This window comes from Cryptotermes secundus, unplaced genomic scaffold (assembly GCF_002891405.2).
Source record: "Cryptotermes secundus unplaced genomic scaffold, Csec_1.0 scaffold465, whole genome shotgun sequence".
NCBI classification, from domain to species: domain Eukaryota; kingdom Metazoa; phylum Arthropoda; class Insecta; order Blattodea; family Kalotermitidae; genus Cryptotermes; species Cryptotermes secundus.
In genome coordinates this window covers 2,186,193-2,206,523 of record NW_019738964.1, presented here as the reverse complement: position 1 = coordinate 2,206,523, position 20,331 = coordinate 2,186,193, and the positions used below count along the sequence as shown (strand labels likewise).

At 43.0% G+C, this 20,331-nt stretch overlaps 1 protein-coding gene across 1 annotated transcript in view; it reads left to right on the top strand.

The window, feature by feature from the left end:
- The window catches only part of LOC111871462, a gene marked incomplete at its 5' end in the record, with an annotated part of 601,181 nt that overhangs the window by 568,058 nt on the left and 12,792 nt on the right, over positions 1-20,331 (top strand). The window contains 3 exon segments of the mRNA XM_023864604.2: positions 3,323-3,532; positions 7,861-8,078; positions 16,621-16,747. Of these exon segments, the coding sequence (XP_023720372.1) occupies positions 3,323-3,532; positions 7,861-8,078; positions 16,621-16,747 (555 nt within the window).

The following is a 20,331-nucleotide window of genomic DNA, read 5'->3' as shown; positions in this document are numbered from 1 at the left end:
GATACGTTCGTTCAAGGGTGTCTTCGCAGTTGGGTCAGGCTTAAGAAATGGTATGCAAAAACTAAATTTTGTCAGATATATTCACGCAGCAGCTGTGCTGCTGGCTCAAATTTTGCTACCCATGTTATTAGACCCCTCTCTTGTGCTATCCTGTTCAGAAACAAGAAATAATATTTCCATATCAATGCTACATTTGGAGCATAGCTCTGTATGGGGCTGAAACATGGACACTTAGGGCAGTAGATCAGAAACATGTGGAAAGTTTCGAAATGTGGTGTTGGAGAAGGATGGAGAAGATCAGTTGGACCGATTATGTGAGAAATGAATAAGTGTTAATTAGAGTCAGTGAGCAGGGGAATATCCTACACGAAATAAGAAAACTGAAGGCTAATTGGACTGGTCATGTTTTACGCAGTAACTGCCTTCTAAAATAAGTTATTGAAGGAAAGATAGAGGGGCGGATAGAAGTGACAAGAAGACGAGGAAGAAGACGTAAGAAGATGCTGGATGACCTTGGGGACAGAAGAGGATACTGTCATTTGAAGGAGAAAGCTCTAGATCGCATTAAGTGGAGGAACTGTTTTGGAAGAGACTGTGGACCTGTCGTCTGACAGATTACTGATGATGATGATCGTCCCACATAAGCCACAACATTCAGTTCCTCAAATACGTCCACGGTTAGGCTCATGCTGCTGTCACCTGGACCTGAGAGGGACGAAGCGGTGAAGTGTGGATGCATAATGAAGAGCTTCATATTTTGAACTAATAAGGCGATCAAATCAAGTGGTTGAGATAGGCGGAACACAAAGCATAGATGCGGAATATGAGAAGTTCATATGAAATGTCGATCAGAAAATCTGAAGGCAGGAGACCACTTAGAAGACCTTAATGTAGGTAGGAAGGTAATATTAATATTGATTTTCGAGAAATAGGATGGATGAATGAGGTCTGGATTCAGTTCACTCAGGCTAGGGTCTAATGGTTGTAGCTTATGAACACGATATCGAATCTCCATGTTCGATGAAAGGTGTTATATTTGTGCACAAGCTGAGATACTGGCAATTTCTGGAGAATAACTTAGCTTCGTGAAGTTAGTGACATGTTGAGAACTGCAAGATTCACAACAGTGTGAAAGAGAACATTTGCTATATGTACCACCTACTTTAACATTAGCACTTTGTGTTGAGCTCACAGAGTCTATTTATGGTTTTGTGTGATTCCTAGAATAAAGTATGAATATTTCCCTAAACGCCATTAACCAACTGGTTTTTGTGACGTAGACCCAGTTCGTTTTCTGTACGGTTGGAGCTGATTTTGTGTAGATTATATCCAATATTAAACGAAATTCACTTACAAACTCTGCAGATTATGATTCTGTCCTCCCCCAAAAGTCGAAAATATTGCAAAGCCTACAGTATGTCCTGTTTTATTCTTTTGGCGCTACATCCCTAATTTGGGCCTTGGCCTTCCTCCATGAAACTACTTTTCATTTCATTTCTGTTTACTACATCTTAAACATTTTATAGGACTCCATGAGCGGGTGATCAGCACGTCGCAAGGCCTACCTGTACACAAACACAGAAAAACGCACGCACACACACACACACAAACAAACATATCAAACATCCATACCCTGAGTGGGATTCGAACTCACAACCCCGGCTTCTGAGCGAGCGAAGAGAGTGCATGCCTTAGACCTCTCGGCTACCGTCACCGGCGTATGTCCTGCTACGTATACAAAATATATCACAGTCAAATGGCGCAGGCTATCAGCTTATCAAACGTGGGCGCCTCGTGCTTACTTGAAGCAGCATCCGTCCATTTGAAGGCAGACGGCAGTGCGCCGCACGGAAACATCTCGAATGCGCCTTAACATGTTGGCTGCTTGAAGTCCTGCCACGAGATCTTTGATAGTCCTGGAAGGGATTGCATGAACATGCTCCTTCAGGTGTCCCCACAGGAAAAAATCTGTCTTGAGTTAGATCCGGCGACCGAGGAGGTCATGGCCCACCTTCCTGGATATGTTGCGTTCAGCCACTGCCGCGCTGAAACCATAACCTCCGCCTCACAGCTAAGGGCACATCATCAAGCAGCCCCGGTAGAACGGTTTCCAGAAAATGGCGAGTCTAACAGGTAGCAGATAGGGACCCACGTCAATGCCCTCGACGATTCCAGTCCAAACTCTGACGCTGAAGCAGACGTCATACCCATGTTCGCGGATAACATGAGGATTATACCGTGCTCAGAGGTGGCCGTTGTGGACGTTGAAAACATGAGCTTATCCGCAGTGCGTTGATGTTGTAGGCATTAGCAGAATTGTATCCGTAGAGGACGATCTTCAGGAAACGTGCGCTCCTCGAGCAGGTGGTATGGAAGTACGTGGAGGACACTGGGTTGCGATAGTCTCAATTTTTTGTGCGATATCATACTTAAGGGGCGTCTTGATAGTCACCTGGCTCCATGAAGTAATGGCCCAGGCGCCGAAATCATAAGCAAGCAATACCCTCACAGTCACATAGGACGTGTATGTGTGGCTGCTTCATCTTTTCGTGGCCACATTTCGCAAACGGGACTGTTCGTCAGTCTCATTTTGAAGAGGTGTCCTTTCAGGTGACAGTGCCCTGTAAGTAGGCCTGTCGCCCACCGTAACTGGTTTAGTTTTAACAGTTTTTGGTTCTTCTGACAGAGATTCCTTGTAGGAATCCCTTTGCATATTTGTGTCCTGTTAGGGAAGGGACTCCTAATATATTTGATGGTCTCTGTCCAGTCCCTGACAGCCTTATTGGCAACTCCTGGTGAGATGCCGTAAGCTAGTTCAAGTCCTGCGAGCGGACATTTCAGATCCCAAGTTTGCTAGTTTATCCACAGTATCAGTGCCGTCAGTACCCTCGTGACCCAGCACCTATGTCAGTTGAACTCTTTTACCTGTATCCAGTTTCACGAGGGATTGATGGCAGGAAGTTGCCCCTGTACTTAATTAAACATCACTCCACGCAGACGTATGGGGAAGTGGAGGTGTAGCTGCACCATTCTTTACTTCGGCTCGGCACTAGGTAGAGGCTTGACGCCTTCGCCACTTTAACCCGGTTAAAAAATCCCCGGTATTTATTGGTCCGTTGGATAGGTTCGGTGGGTCTCAGAACCGGTTTGGACGCGTTGCTCATGCCCGTCGCTGGACCGACTGAGCTATCCGGGCTGTTTCTGGGCAGTACTACAGACTATTACTGTTTTATAGGCCATCTCCGAGTGTACTGTAGCCAATAGAGGGCTACTTGTTCGGCACGTGTATATGTTCACTCCATAGTCTCCGTTATGTTTGCAGAAGATGAAAGGGCTCATCCGCAAGCGGTCAGCGACCGCTGCCCGTCTGCAGAGAGCACTGTCTTCCAAGACCCAGAGACCCGGGGCTGGAGACAGCCCCAGTGACACGACTGGTGGTCCGCAGACCCCGGGCAACAGGGACCAAGGTTTGCCCCGCTCCGGCCAGGACAAACGGCAGTTCCTGATGGAAGCTCCAGTCCAGTTGACAACGGTAAGTGCAAACTGTGCGGCAGTGTGCGGGCTGTACAGGGTTGAGTGGCTTCTGCTGTCATATATACGCCTGTAGAAACAGGATGGGAGGTTGTGTACCGGATTCATCTGGGAAAGGCTGGAAACCAGCTCGACTCCTGTAATATAGTAAGGAATCGTGAGGTTCCGTAGAAGGTGGGGAATTTCTTGACCAGGTGGATGAGTATCGCATGTAACATGGAGTCGGTTGACTGACCAGAAATAAAATGTGGTTAAATAGTATTACAGCTGGTTCTTCTTGACCTGTGGAGGTGTGTGCCTCAGGTTTACTTCTCTTTGTAAATTGGGGAGCTGCCAACAACTATCACAATTGTTTCCTGTTCGTGAATGCTGCTGTCTTAAGGGGGCATAAAGACGTTTTGAACCCTGAGCTCTACCTCCAGTTCCTGCATTAGTCACGCGCTTAATGTGCATGTGAGATGATCAGGTTCAGAGTGTGCAATAAATGAAAATGGTATACTTAATTTTTGTCAGAAGATTTGAAGGAGGAGCTCATACAGAACCAGGGCGAACCAGTAACGCTGATATGTTTAAAAGGGGGTTATGGAAGACGTGTCGGTCAAGAGTGTAGAGCACTGAACAGGGCCCGACAGCGGGCATTCCTGAAGGCGTCGGTGAACTGAGCGGAAGCTTCTGCTCGAGATGATCCTGGGAGCAGGTTGGTTGGTTGGTTAGTTAGTTAGTCAGTCAGCGAGTTGTTTGTGAAAGGGAAGAATGTACCCCACTTAACTCCATTATTATTCTTGTTATTGTTATTATTATTATTGGGGGCACGCGCTAGCGTACTTAGTTGAGCCACTATGCTACAAGCCGCAAGTTTGTGCGTAAGATTCCCGATGAGGTCCATTGGATTTTTCAATTGATTTAATCATTCCAACCTCACTGTGGCCATGGGGTCGACTCAGACTCTTAACAGAAATGAATATCAGGAATGTTCCTGAGGCTAAAGGGCGGCCGGCACGTGAGGCTGACAACCTCAGTTACAACAACAATTAGGTCTTGAAGTAGTGCGGGCCACTTGCTTGAAGTGCGTATAACAAATGCATTACGGAGAAGTGTCCTTCCGGATGTTGCGGTCTACATCTGTAGCTGCGTGGAGGTTTAAAATATCACGAATCGATCTCTGCGTCAAACGAATCTTAAAGTAAACTTGATCTGATTTCTTTTAAACAGTCAAATTGAAAGGGCTCAACCAACAGGTAACGGATTCGTGACTACGTAACAGCCGGGGCAGCTGAGTCTCTATGGCTATTACGCTGCTGGCTGGGCGACCGAGAACTCGGGGTTCGATTCCGAGCAGGGACGTGATAATGCTATGCTTTCCATGGCCATAGACCGGGGCAATTTCTCCCGGCGGTAGATCGGCCGAGGCGTGGAGCTGAGCACCGCAGTATAGTGCCAAGGTTAAGAATGATTGGAGTTATACTTCCACTCTCCAATACGTCTTCAGGGCGCGATGCTTAATTAAGCCAGAGACATAATTATCTTACTACTTTGTAGTGAGGTAAATGAACCTGTAAGGTTACCTCTTGAGCCGTTTGATGTAACTTCACACTATGCAGTTGTACGGTGTGCCCTGTAAGTATAGGGCCACAGGTAGTAGTATATTCAAGGGCGAATTGTCACGGCTAGCAGTGAGATCACACTTTAAATAAGTCATACCGTTGGTTTGAACGGATAAAAACATTTTCGCATTTTCATCGGCGTGAATGTTGGATATATTGAACATGTAATGTAGCGGCTGTGCCATGTCCAACAGTGACAGTGGTTCCAACCTTACGGACTGGTCTGTATTATTATATGAAACTGGAATCGTTCCTGCGCCTAATTAAGCACTACGCCTTTAGTACGCATTCTTAACTTCTGCACTAGGTGAGGGGGTGTGGTCAGCTTCACGTCCCTGCCGCTGTACACCCAGAAAAAGAATCCCGATTCGAGTTGTTTAGGAGGCTGAGTGGGTCGCAGAGCTTCTCTGGACGTTGTGGAGAAGAAACAGATCGCTTGCTTCTGCTGGAAATCGAACCCCTATTCCTTTGTTGTCTAGTCCGTAACCTAGTTATGAGTTTCATTACAATACCTAAACAGTAGACAGGCGCAATGCATAAACAAGACGCATCCTTTTCATGCCCCCGCAAGGGCGTATTGGTCCCATTCTTCTTTTTAGAATTTACAGTACCTGATAAGTGAGATTTTGTGTCCTTCAGATTACAGTGCTTGCTGTATGTATCCGTATTTTGTGTCCTTCAGATTACAGTGCTTGCTGTATGTATCCGTATTTTGTGTCCTTCAGATTACAGTGCTTGCTGTATGTATCCGTATTTTGTGTCCTTCAGATTACAGTGCTTGCTGTATGTATCCGTATTTTGTGTCCTTCAGATTACAGTGCTTGCTGTATGTATCCGTATTTTGTGTCCTTCAGATTACAGTGCTTGCTGTATGTATCCGTATTTTGTGTCCTTCAGATTACAGTGCTTGCTGTATGTATCCGTATTTTGTGTCCTTCAGATTACAGTGCTTGCTGTATGTATCCGTATTTTGTGTCCTTCAGATTACAGTGCTTGCTGTATGTATCCGTATTTTGTGTCCTTCAGATTACAGTGCTTGCTGTATGTATCCGTATTTTGTGTCCTTCAGATTACAGTGCTTGCTGTATGTATCCGTATTTTGTGTCCTTCAGATTACAGTGCTTGCTGTATGTATCCGTATTTTGTGTCCTTCAGATTACAGTGCTTGCTGTATGTATCCGTATTTTGTGTCCTTCAGATTACAGTGCTTGCTGTATGTATCCGTATTTTGTGTCCTTCAGATTACAGTGCTTGCTGTATGTATCCGTACTTTTGCATTTTGCCATCAGTGGGTGTTTGTTTTCAATGATCGGTTTGTGTTTTTAACTGAGACGCAGCGTGATTTCTGTGTGGCATATTGTCTGAACCGGTCACGGTAGCCGAGCGGTCTAAGGCGTGTACTGTCTTCGCTCGCTTGGAAACCGGGATCGTGGGTTCGAATCCCACTCAGGGAATGGATGTTTAGTTTGTGTGTGTGCGCGTTTTTCTCTGTTTGTATACAGGTAGAGGCCTTGCGACGAGCTGATCACCCGCCCAAGGAGTCCTACCGAATGTGTAAGATCTAGAAAAACCGAAGTGAACGGAGAAGCTCATGGAGATAAGGCCAGGGCCCACTTGGGCTGTAGTGCCAAGGAAAAAAAATGATCTGAGACTTCAGACATTATTTAAATTAACATCAGACTTCAAATGGTTAATGGGGAATAATTGTAATTTCAGGATTCCATGAGTTTTTAAACTTCAAATTTTCCATGTCAGTCCAGTGCACAGTGAGGTAAAGTAGGAAAAGTTGTCCCTGTGCTGAACTAATTGAACACTACTCTATGAAGGCGTATATTAATATATCCCGACAAGTGAAACGTAAAATTTGACGTTTTAAATTCGTATTTTATTTGTTTTTACTGGGAATGTTTCGTCTGTTCAGTGATTCACATTATAACGTTTTGTAAGACAACGTTACTGAAAGTCTCGTGAATACATCTTTATCAATTGTTTTGCCTTCTAGAAATATTTCATGATGTGTGTACAGAACGAAGCGCCCGTCGCATCCCCTTACATTAGACGGGGGGCACGGACAGGTGACAAATTAGGAAACAAGCTTATAAAATGATTAACTTGAAAACTGTCTAACAGTTTCCATGCTGAGCCTTTTTACACATAAATTTCAGTTTTATGTTTCCTTGGCATGCAGAAGACCGGAGCTGACAGCCTGAATAGTCCAAGACTGGGTATGTGGAAGCTGTTGTCTGAGCTCGAGAGATTAAAATTGCGGTCTTCTACGATATGCCGCCATATTCACCAGAGTTTCAAAGCAGCCTGCAGCCTTTATTTTCTTCTACCCTGAAGATGGTGGCAGTGTGTTTCTCTGAAGCCGTGCCACTTATCTACCAAAACTAAATTCCATCACATTCTGGAAGATCAGAATATTATTCTTGTCCGTTCCGCACACCTACGTATTGGTGTGCGACGGAGTGTGCCTGGTTAACAGACGCAGGTATGAGTAGTTGACAGGTTAGGTTAGGTTACTTTACACTATGTTAGGATGTATTTAATAGTCCAGTTTAGGTTAAGTTAGACCGTGTTAGAGACGTACATATAGCGCGGCGTCCCTCAACACTTTTCTGTTGTAAAGTAATCAGAAAGTCGCAATACGGAAACGGTTAATATTCAGTCTAGATTTCACAAAGGAAATGAATGTCTCTCATTGATATATGTCGAATTCTTTCAGGGCGTGCAGAGTCAGGAACGTCACCTGTTCCTTTTCAACGACCTCCTCCTAGTGGCCAAGGCGCGTTCTGGCGGCCACTTCAAGCTCAAGGAGAAGGTACGCGTGTCGGAACTGTGGCTCACAAAGGTTGCCATGCATGACGTCATGGAGGTGAACAAGTCCCTGGAGACATCCTTTGTGATGGGTTGGCCTACCACCAACGTGGTCGCCACATTCGGGTGAGTGAAAGACGGAAAAACGACTTTGAATCCAGAGCAGTCCACAGGAATCTACTCTTCAAGTTTAGCAGAATTCGTCTGTATTTTGCATCTGGTGTCACTGTGTCTTGTACTGGAGGTTATGGTTACAGGCTTGGTGAGTCGAGAGAGTCCTTTGTGCTCACACTGTCACCTACCCAACGGAATCCTGGGGTACTCAAGATAGGAATGGATGCTTTACGTCCATTGTCCCAAATGTCTTAACGGTATGATGCTTAAGCACTAAGCACTTCTGCTTCATTTCAGTGTCTCTGTCCGAGGAGCTTAATAATTTTTACCCTCAACCGAATAGCACAAATATGACGTTTGAGAAATGTGTATAAAGTTTGGGTTGCAAGATCTCAAGGGAAGAAGCCTTTCAGGAGATGTAGGAGCAGGTGGGAATATAGTGTTTTAATTGCTTGCCACCTAATTCTTATTGGCTTCTTGTTTCGTGGAGGAACCCCCAAACTGCACGGCCCTACAAGCCAGAAGATGACACACATCATCGCTGTGAGAACTTGAATTCGTCAATACTGAAATTGATTATGGGAAAAGATTCAACTGATGCAGGATATAATCGAGTTCCATTAAAGGCAGGATACACCTTCGATGCCGAGTTGGCGGACAAATTATTTTAGCATCTTTCTGAGTAGTGGACGCTAAAAGCTAAATTTCCCAGATAACCACCGAGCACCTCCCTATCGGATAAGAATGAATTTCTAAAGATGTTGCGGTGCTTAGTTAAATAAGAAACAGGCCATGAAGACGTGTGGGGGAGTGGGGGTATAGATCCACCAATCTTGACTTCGGTACTTGTTGGAGGTGAGCAGTCAGCTTCACGCCCCGGCCGCTTTACCCCCATTTAATAGGAGGCTGGGTATGCTCCAGAATCTGCCTGGATACTGGAATAAAGAAACGTCTTTTGTCCCTGCCGGGAATCGAACCCCGCCTGTCCTGCCTGTAGACCGTTGCTATTCCGACAGCTGTCCGGGCTCACTCTCCTTATGGGGTCTTGTGAGTAGCTAGCTGTATGTTTACTGTTGCAGGAATTACAGTGTAACTGCTGCCCTAAATGCTGTCCCCTTCTTTCTCTTGCGTTCACATCTGAAAAATCTGTGCTCCGTAAGGTCGTATTCTTACTTACTTACTCACTTACTCACTCACTCGTGGAGCTGAGCCCTTCTGGAGGAGCCGCCAATTCTAAAGCTACTCAAGAATTTCCCAGCATGTTATGGAAACCGAAGGTTCATTACCGTGTTCACAAGAGTCCTCCACTGGTCAATATCCTGAGCCAGATTTATCCAATCCATACCATTCCATCCTATCCCTCTAAGTAAAAAAAAAGCTATCCTTGTACCAGGCCGTGAAGGCCCAAAGATCCATTTTAATATTGTCCACCCACCTACGCCTTGGTCTTCCCTGTGGTCTATTTCCTTCGGGCTTTCCCACAAATATCGTATACGCATTCCTCGTCTCCCCCATTCGTGCTACATGACCTGCCCACCTCATCCTCCTTGACTTTATCATTCTAATTATACTTGGAGAAGAGTACAAGTTATGAAGCTCCTCATTATGCAGTTTTCTCCAACCTCCTGTCACTTCATCTCTCTTGCGTCCAGATATTCTCCTCAACACCCTGTTCTCAAACACCCTTAGTCTATGTTCCTCCCCTAATGTCAGAGACCAAGTTTCACACCCATACAGAATCACAGGAAAAATCAAGAGTTTTGTATATTCTAATTTTTATGTTTTTGGACAGCAGACGAGAAGACAAAAGGTTCTGGACTGAATGGTAGCAAGCATTACCCGAGTTCCATCTCCTCTTAATTTCGTCCTGAATCAGGTTTCGATCTGTTGTCGTTGTTCCCAAATATCTGAACTGTGCCACATTTTCAGTTCTACGATACCTATACTGTTCCAAGAATAGGTGTGGAGGGGGGTAATTCTCTTCGTTACGTAGCACCTGTAGAAGCCGTTGAATATAATCCGGCTGTGTCGACACGTGTGAACTGGTCTCGAGTCGTTGTTATGAATTTCAGGAGCACGCCTCTCATTTTCTGCGTTTTGATCGATACAGCTCATCACAGACGTCACTTTGATCATGAGCTGATTTGGACCTGCATTTGGAGGGACGAAGTTCAAGGGCGCCCAGATCCAAAATTTGAAACTCTTTTTATAACAATTGAAAGTAATACCCGGTCTTTGCCGGGGGGGGGGATTTAGGGAGAACACGCGGAACCTTAGGACCGTCTCTTGGCCAGAATGGTAGCAGAGTGTGCAGTGTTGCCTAATGTATAATTTGAACATCAAACTCTGCTGCATTCCAAACAATAGAAGGCTAAGCAAAGACTGGATTTCTGCATCTTCATACCTGACATACCTGCCCCCCTTCCCTCATTGCATTAGTGGTAACTGCAGCTTACTATTTTTAAATTAGCTATCATGAATACCAACATGGCGAACTAGAAATTACAATAACGTCATTTAATACGTGGTTGTTAAGGCACTTTTTAGAATGCAGAACAACATGACAGCCACTTGAAATATATATGTATTTAGTTCTTGTTTTTAATGACAATCAGTGGACTGTCGAGGGTTCTTATAAGGCAGGACAGACGAATGTGGTCCTAGGTCTCTGGTGATCGATTTTCATAAACTTATTTCATAGCCCATGTGGCAGGACTTCCTGTGCGGGGGATCAGCGTATTCCAAGGTTTCTACCTACACAAGATAACATCAGCACAGAAGACATACATCAGTGCTCCGAGTGGAGTTGGAACCCATGATTCTAGTGTTCCGAGTAAGCGCCTTGGAGAGAGTGGGCACTTTTATCGGCAGTGTTGGAAGAGGGCTCTTGAAATTTGTACGGGGATAGGTCTAAAATGTGTTCTAATTGCAAACGTGCCGAATGTACGAAACCTTTTTGAGTTAACGTGTAATATAATTTAACGTAATGTGCAATGGGCACCCGGGCAGTGGAAATTGTAGAGAAATGGGCAACTAACTTTCAAACGTGTTTGAGGTGGAAGGAGGTTTTAAGCCATAAACCTGCAACTCTCTGTGAATGTTAGATTGCGAAGGTTATCTTCGAAATTCTTAGAAAATAATAGAAAAATAGCGGTAAACCTTAGCAGGAGTCAGTTTTAGTTTTGGAAATGACAAACCATTATATTTGAAGTTGGCCTTTCCCCCCTCTCCTTCCGCAAATTACCTGCTGTGGGATGGGGTAGTGTCGCCGAAGGGTTGCTTTATGTATATTTATGGAAGGGAAAACTCGTTATCTACCTCTCCCTCAGTGCTGTGTAAGCTGGCGACACGGGTAGGACCTTCCGCGCCAGACCTGCTTGTTCCTTCATTGTCGTGTGTACTGTGCGTGGGAATCGACGTGCTGTCCAAGGCGACCATCCGAGCTAGTTGTAACTGTTCTGATATCGTAAATATACAGTGGGGTCATTACAGAAGGATTGATAAGAATTTGATGAAATACTGAAGCTGACTGATAAGTATTTAAAAACTGGCTTTTGCGAGGTTGAACTGAAACAGGTAATCATTTAAACGTGATTAGTGTGGGTTTCCGATATTGTTATATTGTTTTAGAATATACAGGGATTTTAATTTCGTAGTTTTCTGCTTCTGCATGGTGTCTAAAGAGACGCAACAATTGACATCGTCCATTCCTGTGAAATAAAAATATTGTTAACGTGTCATAGCAGTGATATCGCTTCTGGAACTTGGTCTGTCCAAAGTGTTTACCGGTTAGAAGGAAGAAATTAGAATATATTTTCATGATATTCAGTTTTAAACAATTAAGATAAAATGTTCCGTTATTTTGCTCTAACACTGATGTGTCTTATGATGGCCATGTTAGACGGAAATGCGGACGAGGTGCTGTTTGTGTTTCGTTCCCACTTTCATTGTGTGGAAGACGAAGAGAACACTACCGATTGTTGCTTTCGGAAACGTCCTGTTAAAGCACGGGCACGTCGTTCCTATTCGTTTACTGAACCTCCGGATAATACTAATTATGAAAAGTGGAATCAGTCTGGATTTGATGCACATCCTGTAACACCTCCAGTGTCTCAAACTCGACGGAATCGAGATGAAGCGAAGACATTTCCACCTCTCGGCAGAAGACAGCGGTCGAATGTGGGCAGTTCCATTTTGAAGTAAGTAAAGTTATTATTATTATTAAAAAAAAAGCTGTCCCTGTAACCGGCCGTGAAGGCCCATAGGGTTGTGAGAGGTTGAGGCTCCCACATTTCTAGACAGTCGACTCACAGATGGCGACAAGGTTGTCAGCCTTACGCGCCAGCCGCCCATTACGCCCAAGAATATTTCTGGTACTCATTTCTGTTAGAGGCTGAGTCGACCCCAGGCCCATAATGCGGCTGGACGGATTAGGTTGGATTTATTTTACGTTCTGATATTATTATCTAGAGACCTATAAAGCAGTGATAATAAAGGTGTAGAGTGTTTTCTTTTAATTCGCTTATTGGGGGGGAGTCCAACTGGGTCCACTCTGCACGGCGGCCACTTCTGGCCTATTGTACCAGCCCCAGATGATAGGTGAGTGTGATTGTGGAGCCGTTGGTGGAATGAAGATGGGCAGGGGAAACCGAAGTACTCGGAGAAAACCTGCCCCAGCGCCACTTTGTCCACCACAAATGCCACTTGACGAGACCCGGGATCGAACCCGGGCCGCCGCGGTGGGGAGCCAGCGACTAACCGCTTGAGCTATGGCGCTGCCAAGTAAGTAAGGAAGGAAGGAGGTACGGAAGCTGAAGGACACGGGAGATATTAGTTGCAGAACTAGTGAAAAAGTTGACTTTTGATGTGTATCTTGAATCCGGGAAGAAAGATTTTCCGAAACTCAGCCCTGTGCATGGGTAAATGGTGAATTTACTTGAGACAAAGCTGATAAAACTGCAAAATTATCAGAAAATAGAACATGCAGTAATAGATACTGACAGCCTTTATGATGGAGTAACATTTACAAAGCGATTTATTTTTGATTGCGACAGGAAGAAACACTGCAGGGAGAAGGGGGACCACAAGTGAAGAAGAAATGGGCGGAACTTTTTAACGACTTTTTTTTGTTAACCTCATGAAAGTTATTGAATTAATTTTTTGCTTCCCTGGATCATCAGTTCCTGTTGAATGGCTGTTCTCAATTACGAACAGTGTGTGGTCCCTGACGCGTTACGCATGCCGAAATGTACCGTTCAGGTGCTGCTGTTTTGCAGAATCAATATCAAATTAACATTTCTGGAAATTTATGAATGAAAAATAACCATACATTTCTACAGAAAATAGTTTCCAGTGAAAAATATGGTTTAAAAAGGAATAACGTTTTTTGTTCTGCAAAGTAACTTCAAATAAATATGATGTTCCCTACACTCATTTTTTGTTATTCCACCGAAAACATGTGATAGTTGTGTATGCATGGGGAATAATAAGTTGACCCCCCAAAATCAGGGTGGCGGTCTGGTTGCACAGAAATTCCTATATTTAGTCAGAGATACCGGAAGATTTCTTAAATGAAACATTAATGAATGGATAAAAAATTAAATCGTACAGATCTGCTTCGTTGGTTGCTAAATGAGGTGGTTTGTGCCCCTGCTTGTCTTCAGTGAATTTAACCATAAGATCATAATGACTTCAGAAGTCCCTCAACAAAGACCTACATGAATAAAGGCAGTCGGAGCGTAAAGCTGGCCTCACTTCCGTGATTCAGGCCTTCCTGACTATACAGAGATAAAATTGGTATTTAGAAGTAATGTTGTATTTTAGCGTCCTGTTGCACTGATTCGCGTCCATGATGTGTATGTATTGACCATCTTCTAGTGCACACAATATCACTTGTCACTTCACTACATGTTTCGGCATCACTGTGCCATCCTCAGGTGTGTTATTTACGTTAAACTATTGCACTGCTCGCCATCATGTGTCGTTTATAAAATGATTTAAAATGTATATTCGACATGTACTATAATAAAATGTATATATTAAAATTTGTTAAGATTTATCATCTTATACGCCGTATTTCAAACTCGCGTATTATATCAGTCTTCCGCTATGGGAGTCGTTCTTCCTATATTTTATGTATACTGTGTCATGTGATGTGTCCTTTTTTGTGGCTGCGTGCGTTGTAATGCTCCTACTATTAATAATGTTGTATTTTAGCGTATTTTAGCATTACAACAGAAAACACCGGCCTTCGATTGTTGGGCGCGTTCGCTTCCACGGGAATGTGTTTGCCGAGTCGTTGCCTAGCAGTGAACTACTCCGGTTTCAGACGTCATGTCACAATACTGTACAGGAGATTTATTTGTGATGTTTTGCGGAACTTAGGCTGCATAATTTTTTTGAGTGGTGGTTTAGAAAGCGTCAAATGTTCTGGAAGTGAAGGGTTTGGTTGACATAAGGTGCTACTATCCTATGTCAACCAACTGTTTTATGTTAAATTATTGTAAGCTTGCAGGAAGTGCTACGGATAAGACTGTGATCTACAGACACAAAGTGAAGAGACTGCTGAAACATTAAATCTGGACCGAGGGGTTGAAAATGCAATTCATAAGCATGGACACATCTACCATGGCGATATGCGCCTATATAGTGTCACGTGTGTTAGTGACTAAAACGCGGACCTGGATTGGCAATTGAATTATTGGATAACTACCAGCCGTAACTACGAGTACAAAGAATTATAATACTCCAAATTATTTCTGGAACAATAACATATGAGTCTTCAACACTTCAATTCTAATGTTATTTTATAGCCTCTGGAACTCTGCTGTCTGTCAGTCTGTTACCTTCGCTACTCTTATCATCTCTTGAACCACTTAGAAGTCACAACTGCACTGCACTCCGCGCTAGTCTCTCAGTTGCTTTGAACTGCAGAATTCTACTGGACTATCCAGCAATTCAAGCTTAAATGGTCTTCATCATATACTCGCCACACAGACAAGACCGAAAACAAGTCACGTGATAACTGTAGTACTGTTGGGGTGTGACGTCTTTGCTGAAGTGTGTTTACCAAGCCGTTGCATGGAAGCGTTTTGCATAACCTCTTTTTACTATTGTTGCCTGGGTGTAACGTGGGGTGTTCACAGGTCCGTTAGCTAGCAACGCTCTGGCAGTCCATGTTACAATAGAAATTAAACTAGAGAACCTTTTACTTGTACATAACACTATAAAGTTAATTAAAAATTTATCTATGTCAGACTGCTGTATGGGCTTAAAAAACTTTATAAAACTATTTGTATATTGGCTTTTAAAAATCATAAAACAACCAGAAATAAACCAGGCCAAATCGGAGATAAAATGAAATTTATTATTTAACTGTCAATTTTCAATTCCTATGCCACAAAGGAATATCATGGCGTTAGGTAAGTTATCGTGATAATCTCCTAGGATGTTGTGTAACGTGCCAGAAAGATAGAATGTTTTACACTCTCCATCATAAGTAGAAGGGTACAGGGGATGTCACATTGGCCCCCTCTTTAACAGATGGCCTTGTATAAGATCATGTGTGACCAATCTGATGAAGGCCCGTGAATTGGTTGTAGGTCTCCTCTCTTCCACTTCTCTCCCTTCTTGCTTCTGTTCTCTCAATACTTTCTCTGCTTTCTTCATCTCTTATCTTCATTCTCTCAGACAGAGAAGAAAAAAAAAATTGTTCTTGTCCCAGACTGGTTTGTAGCAATTCTTGTTTAAATTGAGGCCAGGGAAGTTGGTTTATGGTTTTTGTGTTTTTCCTTCAGACTGGTACCAAAACAAATTTCAAACAAGCCATTATCAGTTCCTCCCCATGCTTTTCATATAAGACACATCTATCCATCACTGCACTTCATACAGTTGACTAGTACTGTTAATGAAGATAATGAGTGAAGGAATGAATGGTTACTGTTTGCACGGTGTTGCCAACTGCTGTGTGTAGACTGGTAGCATGTTTCAGCTCATCAAGCAGGTTGTTGTAGCTGTAATATTATAGGCTTATTGTGTGTATTTCCTTGATCTGTGCATCTGAATGCCACAATTGTATCTCAAAATATGCTGTGTTAGTTTTTGCCAGTGATGCTCGTCACCATGAATTCAATTTAGAAGTCCAGACTGTGTCTTTATATGTTCAGTATTACATGGCCCATGCCAGTTAGTCCATTAAAGTGTAGCATGTGCTCTGACACTAAAGAAACTCTGTTTTGAGGTCACAGTGTGGTTATATATTTTTATTCTCACAGCATTGATTATTTTCCTAAATGTCATTACTCAGATGGTCTTAATAATTGAAACCTAGTGTGTTTCATGTGAGGTATAAATGTGTATTTGTATATTTAGATAAACTTCAGGCAGAGATCAAATTTGTACCTTGAAATTTATAGGGCAAATGTAAGTGTCGTAATATTTCAGACTTCCTTGTTGAAATGGTGTAAGTAGAACAGAATAAAGGGAAAATGTGTTTTATAGTGCTAAGTGGTGTAATGTTGAGTATGAGTTCATTCAAGCCTGGTTTTCTTTGCAGCACGCAAGCAGCGCGAGATCTTTGGTGGAGCAAACTGAATGAAGTGAAGGATTGTGAGCGAAGCAAAGAACCACAGGCCACCAATGTCCAACTACTGTACTATGACTGCGCCACCAGCATTGAATATGTGAGTGCAACACAGGAATACCCCATTTAGCCAAAGCAGATCCAATATTGTGGCTCACAAACCACTTGGGTCACGACAAAAGTGATTACCAGCCAAAGTTGAGCCTTCTTTTATGTAGTTAGTTGGTTATTGGAGAGGGTGGGTTCCCCCATGCACTTAGACCAGTATTGGTCCATTGTGCTTCCCTCTATGATATTCTACCAGTCTCTATACCCTACCGATATTGGTGCGTACCATCAGTCCCGACCGNCTCCTTTGGAGATATGAGGTTCTTTTACATGCCGTAAAGCTACGACACGGGACACACGGCTTAAAGTCCCTCCCGGAGGACTTGTTCCCTGAATTTTTCCGCCCTTAAGAATTCGACGACCTCCGCCGGGTATTTGAACCCGCGTACCACGAGTCATGAGGTGGGAACGTTACCTCTAGACTACGGAGGCCGCTTTTCTTTTATGTAAATCAGATCAGTGATTCTCATAGTGCTGACATGGTACAAAGATTAGTGTCTCCTGGTATGTGATGCAGTGTAGTCTGGCAGAAGTTAACTTGATACTTCTTGTCTTGCAAAGAAATAATAGTTTAAGAATGCACTTACCATCAAAGTAACTTTTGTAACTGTCAGATTCTGAAGTGGTAATAGTATTAAACTAACTAGCTCCATGGAGCTGAGTCCTTCTTTCAAAGCTATCAGTTGCCCTGCAAATTAAGAACTTCGTAATATTTTATGCAACTTGAAGGTTCATTATCATGTTCACAAGAGCCCTTCATTGGCCTCTATCCTGAGCCAAATGAATCCAGTCCATACCATCCAATCTTTTTTCCACACATTCTTAACTGAGTACTAGATGGAAGATGGCATGCCAGAGTTTTGGTATTGTTGAGTTTAACAGTTTGAATACTCAATGGTCTTCGTTGATATGGTCTTAATACAGAAGTGCATGACAATCATTCAATTAGTGTGTATATTTGAGCCTAAACACCACACCATGACGATGGGGCAGGATCCATACATTATTAACTTGGGCCCCAGAGCCAGTCTGACACTTTTAATGAAGGGCGAAGTCCTATTGCTGACAGGAACTGAAGCTTGTGCAGTCCAAGGCCAGTCACTTCACTGAATGAGCCATCTTGCACAGGTGTAGAAACCAGGGAGCCCCATCAAAGCACTGGTGCATATTATATGTTTGTGGCATACCCATAGGACACTTGGTGCCCAAAATGAAAAATTGCAAAATGTGCCTAGCTGCACAGTGTTTTCCTCCATTCATCTGTCTTTCTGCATGTACCAGAGAACATTTGATTAGATTATGAAATTTAATGCTGTGAAATATTATTAAAATGTGTCCATACATTCAAATTCTGGTTAAAAGTGGCCAACAGAAATGGTCTCTACATGAAAAAGTGTAGCAGTTTTGTGTGCGTTTTAAGCATAACTGTGAAAATAATTAGCAGAGAAGAAAACGTTTGAAACAAAAATTGGGGAGAAAAATGAAATGCACACATATAAAAATCCAGTTTATTTTTTTGTAGGTCATACAGTTTTCGATATAAACGGGGAGAGCCCCAGAATTATTGTGCTTTGCATATATTTCATTCCTTGTGCCAGAAAAGCTCATTATGATTTACTAAATCATTTGGCCACAAAATATACATTTTTACTTATCCTTAAATTTTTTTGAGTCAAGGGATGCATTATATGTGAGATTTCAGGCTGTGACATGGCGAACATTAAGATACACTTACCATACTACCTGGTGTCACGTTCCAGTAGACTGTAACTCGTTACAGATTTATGTGTGGTATATCAAATGCAAATGTAGTGTGGGTAGCACCACACACAAACGTTTGAGGGAATATTAGTGGTATGATTTGTATCAGGAGCATATGAAGAATGTTTTCCCTTCTGGTGAAATTCCTCTGAAAACTGTGTTCCTCTGCATGTTCTGTCCTCTCCTGATACATACTGTCAGTGACTTAGGGGTGTGACTATAGACAGGATATGGATTGGATAATGGATTTACTGACTACTTGTATACACCTCTTGGAGCTGCACTTTTCAGATCACAGACACACATAGACAAGTGTCCTGAGTCTATTACAGTCTCCACTAGCCGTTTCCTAGCAAGGTCTTCTGTCAGTGGAGATTCTTCAGCTTCCCATGCTCTGATCCTCTTGTCACAGCCAGCCGTGTCAACATGTCTTGTTGTGTCAACTGACAACTCAACTAACTTGGTCCCAGGGTGGCAGCCATTTCACATCAACCACCTAGTTTTCTCTATACAGGATGACTTCCAACTGGCAGCTGATCACTCATCAACTAGCTGTTTCACATCACTTCACTTAGCTGAACTGATGACAACTGACAACTGAGATCTTCGGAACTCGACTGACCCTGGTCATAACATTTTGGCACGAACTACATAGAAAACACTGTTTCCATTGTTACAGTCGAACAGTACCTCAACCATTGCATAGAAAAGAGTGTTTGTTTATTTTCCTATTACATAGCAGCACTGTTGTTTATGGAGTCACCACTTAACAACAGTTCTGTATGCCACAATACTAAGATTCACTCTGGAATTGACAGGATGCTATCAATAAATGTAAAACCTAAAAGTTGGCTAAAAAGTATACTTGAGATGTGTAGCAGTGATGACACTGAAATGTGTGAATACAAGACATAATGTTTGACTGTAATGTAAATAGAATGAAAGTGTCAGAAATTGTACTTGGAATTAGAAAAATCTCGGCATTACTTTTGGCAGCTGAGTTTCCTCAAATTTTATTCAATGCCCTAAGCACTTTTGTTGAATGTTCTGTTACTGTTACATGCTGGAATTAAGAATGTAAGGTTGGAATGTAAAGAATTAGAGACAAACAAACAAAACAAACTCCGTGGTTTTATCCTGCAAGCGAACTATATTGACTGAGCGACTGCCGCTTGTGAACGAAGTTAGTGCCAACTAATTAGGGACCATGTGGAAAATTTAGGCATACATGAGAGGACAATATTAGACTGGATCTTGGAGAAATGGGTGGGAAAGCATAAGCTGGATTCTTTTGGTTAAGGTTATGGATCAGTGGCAGGTTGTTAATGGGTTGAGTGATTGGTAGGTAGAGATGTCCCTGTGTCTGGGCACCACATTGGGAAGGCATGTATGGGGCATGCATGTTCACACATTCTAGGCCTTGTTAGTAGATGGAAGTTTGACTGATTATTAGGTTATACAGTGCTGTATTTCATCTGCAGAGGTTACACAATAGCTCTCAGTGGTGCTGAGTGTTCAGCTTCGCTACTGGTAGTGCATTTGGTTGAGGCACTGCACCCGTTTGATTCCTGATGAGGTTATTGGATATATCAGTTGACCTGATCCTTCCAGCTGCACAATGGCCCTGGGATCGACTCAGCCTCTGACAGAAATAAGTACCAGGAATCTTTCTAGCAGTAATGGGTGGTTGGCTGGTGTATGAGGCTGACAGTCTGACAGCAGTCTGTGAGCCGATTGTCTAGAAAATGTGGGGGAGCCTTGATGTCTCACAACCCAATGGGCCTCCACCGCCTGTTACGTGGATAGCTTTACCTT